General features: G+C 37.2%; 1 protein-coding gene across 1 annotated transcript; it reads left to right on the top strand.

Moving 5' to 3' along the window:
- The first annotated feature begins 2315 nt into the window (after positions 1-2315).
- Positions 2316-4016, top strand: tcf15 (transcription factor 15). The gene is made up of 2 exons (XM_056236616.1): positions 2316-3103; positions 3663-4016. The coding sequence occupies exons 1-2, from the start codon at positions 2618-2620 to the stop codon at positions 3726-3728; spliced, it is 552 nt and encodes a 183-aa protein (XP_056092591.1). The 5' UTR covers positions 2316-2617; the 3' UTR covers positions 3729-4016.
- The last annotated feature ends 277 nt before the right edge of the window (positions 4017-4293 follow it).

Here is a 4293-nt window from a genome sequence, read left to right as displayed (position 1 = left end):
TAGAGCTGGAGTAAAACTGTGCTTTTAGCTGTTGTTACGCTGTCAAAACACAGAGTTTCTGACCAAGGTCCAGTTCAAAATCCCAGTCAAAAGGCCCAAATAATGAAAATCCGTTTACATAAAAATGTCGTTGTTCAAATAAAGCACTGTTAATTATGCATATTGCAACAGAGCGATTATTGGACCAAATGAGAATGGTCACACATTGCTCGGGCACATAACCGCAGGTCAAAGATTAGAGGTCACAGGTTAGTGAGTTTGGTCACATAAACCCATATGGATGATCTTGCATTCCTTTGCAATGAAACAGTAATGCAGTCAGAGCATGATTGTGAAGCAGTGAGACATGTTATTCTTTTATGACAAAGCTAGGCATGAATTATGACAGGAAGGAAAGGACAGAAACTTAAATGAGTGTGAAGAACTAAATGTAATGTGTGAACTAGAGCTGTCAAATCGATTAATCGCGATTAATTGCATCTAACATAAAAGTTTGTGTTTATATAATGTCTGTGTACATATATACTGTGTAGCTATATATATATATATATATATATATATATATATATACAGTATATATATATATATATATATATATATATATATATATATATATATATATTTGCAGCACTATAAAGTGTGAACCCAAGACAAGACAAAGCAAATTTGAAATGTAAATATGAAGTGTGTGCATATAATAGAAGAAAAGAAGCCAAAAATGATTAAGAAAAAGAGAGTGAGAAGAAGAAAAAGGTTGAGAGAGAGAGAGAGAGAGAGAGAGAGAGAGAGAGAGAGAGAGAGAGAGAGAGAGAGAGAGAGAGAGAGAGAGAGAGACCCCTACTGTTCTTTATCATGGCCTCGTGCTCTTTGAGCCACTGAATGAAAACAAACCGCAGCGGGTCTAAAACTCTCACTTAACGAAAACAGTAATAGCCTAATGTGATTTTGAGTGCAAATTAAAAAAAATAAGTATAGCCTATTTATAAGCAAATGTAGGCCTACTACTCTCCATTTAGTTGACTTAAAAAACTCGATTCGCGGATGAATATGGCTTTTTTACATTTGTTTTTCAAATTCTTATTAGGTTAATTACGATGACAAGTGATTGTGTAGATAAACATGTTGATTGTTGCAGCATTAGCAGTGCGTTTGCCAGGTTGTTTGTTGCACGTTCATTATAGGCCCACTGTTGTTTTAAACGCCTCTCTGTCAAATGGCCGCGCAATAAAAGCAGTAAATTCAGAGGATAATCACCGGCCATGAGTTAGCCTTCTTGCAGGTGCAGCTTCTGTTTTTTTCCCCAGTGAAGGTTCATATTACTCCACGAGCTTTTAAAAGTCTATTTTCTTGATCTCTTTCCATAATAAACACGATAATTAATAATTAAATGCAAAGTCTAAAACGGGTTAAATAAATGCCTTAATTGTTTAAACATTTAGGGCAGCAATTAAACGGAAGTTTTCAATTTTATTGGGTTTATTTTATTTTATTTTACAGTAGGCCTACATCTACACACAAAATACAAATAAAATAAGTTTGTAAGATTGTAAGTGATGTTAAAACTGATCAAATGGAAACAGCAAGAAACAATGACAAACGACATGACACAGAACTGTAATATTTCACCAACAACAAGAAAGACGATGAATAAATTTAATTACATTTAATATTATAAATAAATTGGAGATTATAATTGCATTTACAAATAAATCGAAACACAAAAACCCTTTGCCTTTTACTGTAGCAAAATACCATGATGTGATGGTAGCTACAGAAGAAAATACCATGGCACCAGGCTACTGAAATTCGGATTACACACTTGATTTTAAGGTGTCTTTGTTCCAGTGTAATTATGCATTTAAGAACTGTGTAATAATAATTAATAAATACACTTACTATAGGGGTCGGGTATGATTTGGATTTGGGTTAGTTGCATTTAATAATGCATACTTTATATGTATTACCACAGTAACTGTAACGTGTAAAAAAAAGAAAAGAAAAAGGATAATGTAAAATAAAGTGTTACCAAATTTTATTTCATGGTGTTTACATGGTGCTCCAAGGTTCTTCCTAGAATACCATGGCATTGCCCTGTAGCCTACCAACGCTATCTCACGACCAATTCGTACGAATTTGTACGAATGTGAGCCTACCTGTCCAAAAACATGCCGTTTGTAGGCTATTTTATGTGAATGCATATACTTTATGTTGTTCTTTATCATTAATGTTTGTCCTTTGAATGTATTCATTTGAATGTATTTAATATTAACTACAAATATATATATTCTGCTCAAATATGATTTAGCGAGTGTGTGATAGACCGTAGCTTTGTTTATTTGCATATGACTGACCGCTCCTCCCTATAAAAGACCGCGCGCACTTCTCCTGCTTTAGCTGCTCGCGCATGGAATGACTGTAAGGACGCACATCAAGAGGATCTTTTAACATGTTATGAGATCGATCAACTGCTGAAAGTACATCAGAGAAACACACATCAAGGTTTGGCGATGCAGTGTTTGCGTGGCTAGTGCTTGACAACAAGCCATCATTTCCTTTTGGATACTTTGGATAATTCCCTCTCGGTTTCATCGAGCTCTTGTCCAAACCTTTTTTAGTAATGGCATTTGCCATGCTGCGGCCCATAGCGACTCATCTAGCGTACTCGGATGTTGCCATGATGTCCGAGGATGAGGAAAACCGCAGCGAGAGCGACGGCAGCTCGGAGCAGAGCTACGGTTGCTGTCCCAGTGCGGAGAAGCGGCGGCGGATGACACTCAAGTCCACGGTGGGCGGTGTGGTTATAGTAAAGCAACGGAACGCAGCGAACGCGCGGGAACGCGATAGGACGCAGAGCGTCAACACCGCTTTCACGGCGTTACGGACTCTTATTCCCACCGAGCCAGTAGACAGAAAGCTGTCAAAGATTGAGACTCTGCGCTTAGCCTCCAGTTACATCTCACATCTGGCCAATGTGCTCCTGATAGGGGATGGAGGAGAGGACGCGCAGCCGTGCGTGAGCGCGGTGTACAGCGCGCAGGGCGACAGCGGAGGAAAGCAGCCGCGCACCATATGTACTTTCTGCCTCAGCAGCCAGAGAAAAGGGGTAAGAGACCATTCAAATGTATGAACATGCGAGAGAATGCATTTAGTTACTGATACTGTCTGAAAACAAAAGTGTAATAATACACATTTATCTTTATAATAGTAAATATTTATGGATGGCAAATGTGCGGATACGCACCTCAGGAAGTGTGAAGGACCCTTGAAATGTAATACAATGAAATTAAAGAGAAATTTTAAGAATGAAATAGGCTACTCTAAAAAAGGCTAAATTAAGCCTTTATTAAATTTAAATACTTTTTTTTTTACTTGTGTATGCCCCCTTGATAATACATTTGGTCACATATGTTGGTGCCAAAAGATAATAAAAAGTGTTAAAGTATAAAGTGTAAATTATAAAATCATTTAAGTTCCCTGTAAAAAAATCGATTTCCCTGCAATATGGCTACTCACTTTAAATGTAAACCAATAGTGAGTTGGCCCAATAAAAAGAAAATGAAAGAACAGAATTGGCCAAAATATCAGAAGGATGGCCTAGATGATATATTTGTTTGACCTGACATTAATATCACTTTTTGTTTTGTCTATGTGTGCTTTTGCAGATAAAGGACGGGACTGACTGCGTCCGCATGCGGGGAATCACGTCATTGCGCGTGACACGCCGGTAGCAGCGGCAGCAGCGCGTGAGATGAAACCGCCACTCAGGGAGCGCGAGAGGTGAGCGAGATTCCTCGCGACGGAGATTTTCGGAAGACTCGCCATTCAAACAAGCGTTGGTTTTTGTATTTGTACTTTTCTGTGTGTGTTTTGTACAGAGATATACGAACATTTAAAATGCAGTGCATAAAATATATTTTCCCTTTTCGTTTTCTTTTTTAAAAAGAGAATTTATACATTTTATACACAAATTGTGAGAACACCATGGTGAAATAAAATATATTTTTTCAAATTTCAAATGTCCTCTGTCAGTTATGCGTGGATGGCAGAAGAAAAAAGAAGCACTTTTGTAAATGTTTTGGGTTGAAAGGATTTGTCTTTAAAATTTCATTTCTCCAATAAATCTGCTGACCAATAGAATATGGTCCTTAGAGTTAAGCATCAATTAAGTTTTCATAAATCTATAGCACAAAAATCAGCTCAGTGAGACTTTAACATAATGACATTATTGCTATGTAATAGTATGGATGATTCAGCTTCTATATCTGTTATAGAGCATTTATAGTGACTTTTGTT

The sequence above is a fragment of the Rhinichthys klamathensis genome, unplaced genomic scaffold (genome assembly GCF_029890125.1).
Source record: "Rhinichthys klamathensis goyatoka isolate OS25496 unplaced genomic scaffold, OSU_Roscu_1.1 h1tg000457l_1, whole genome shotgun sequence".
NCBI classification, from domain to species: Eukaryota; Metazoa; Chordata; class Actinopteri; order Cypriniformes; family Leuciscidae; genus Rhinichthys; species Rhinichthys klamathensis.
The sequence above is the reverse complement of the archived record's forward strand: the minus strand, read 5'-3'. Positions and strand labels throughout refer to the sequence as shown.

Excerpts from the sequence above, each read along its gene's own strand:
- tcf15 (XM_056236616.1), top strand. The coding sequence starts at position 2,618 with ATGGCATTTGCCATGCTGCGGCCCATAGCGACTCATCTAGCGTACTCG. Across the intron at positions 3,104-3,662 it reads TCAGCAGCCAGAGAAAAGGG|ATAAAGGACGGGACTGACTG; the intron begins GTAAGAGACCAT and ends GTGCTTTTGCAG.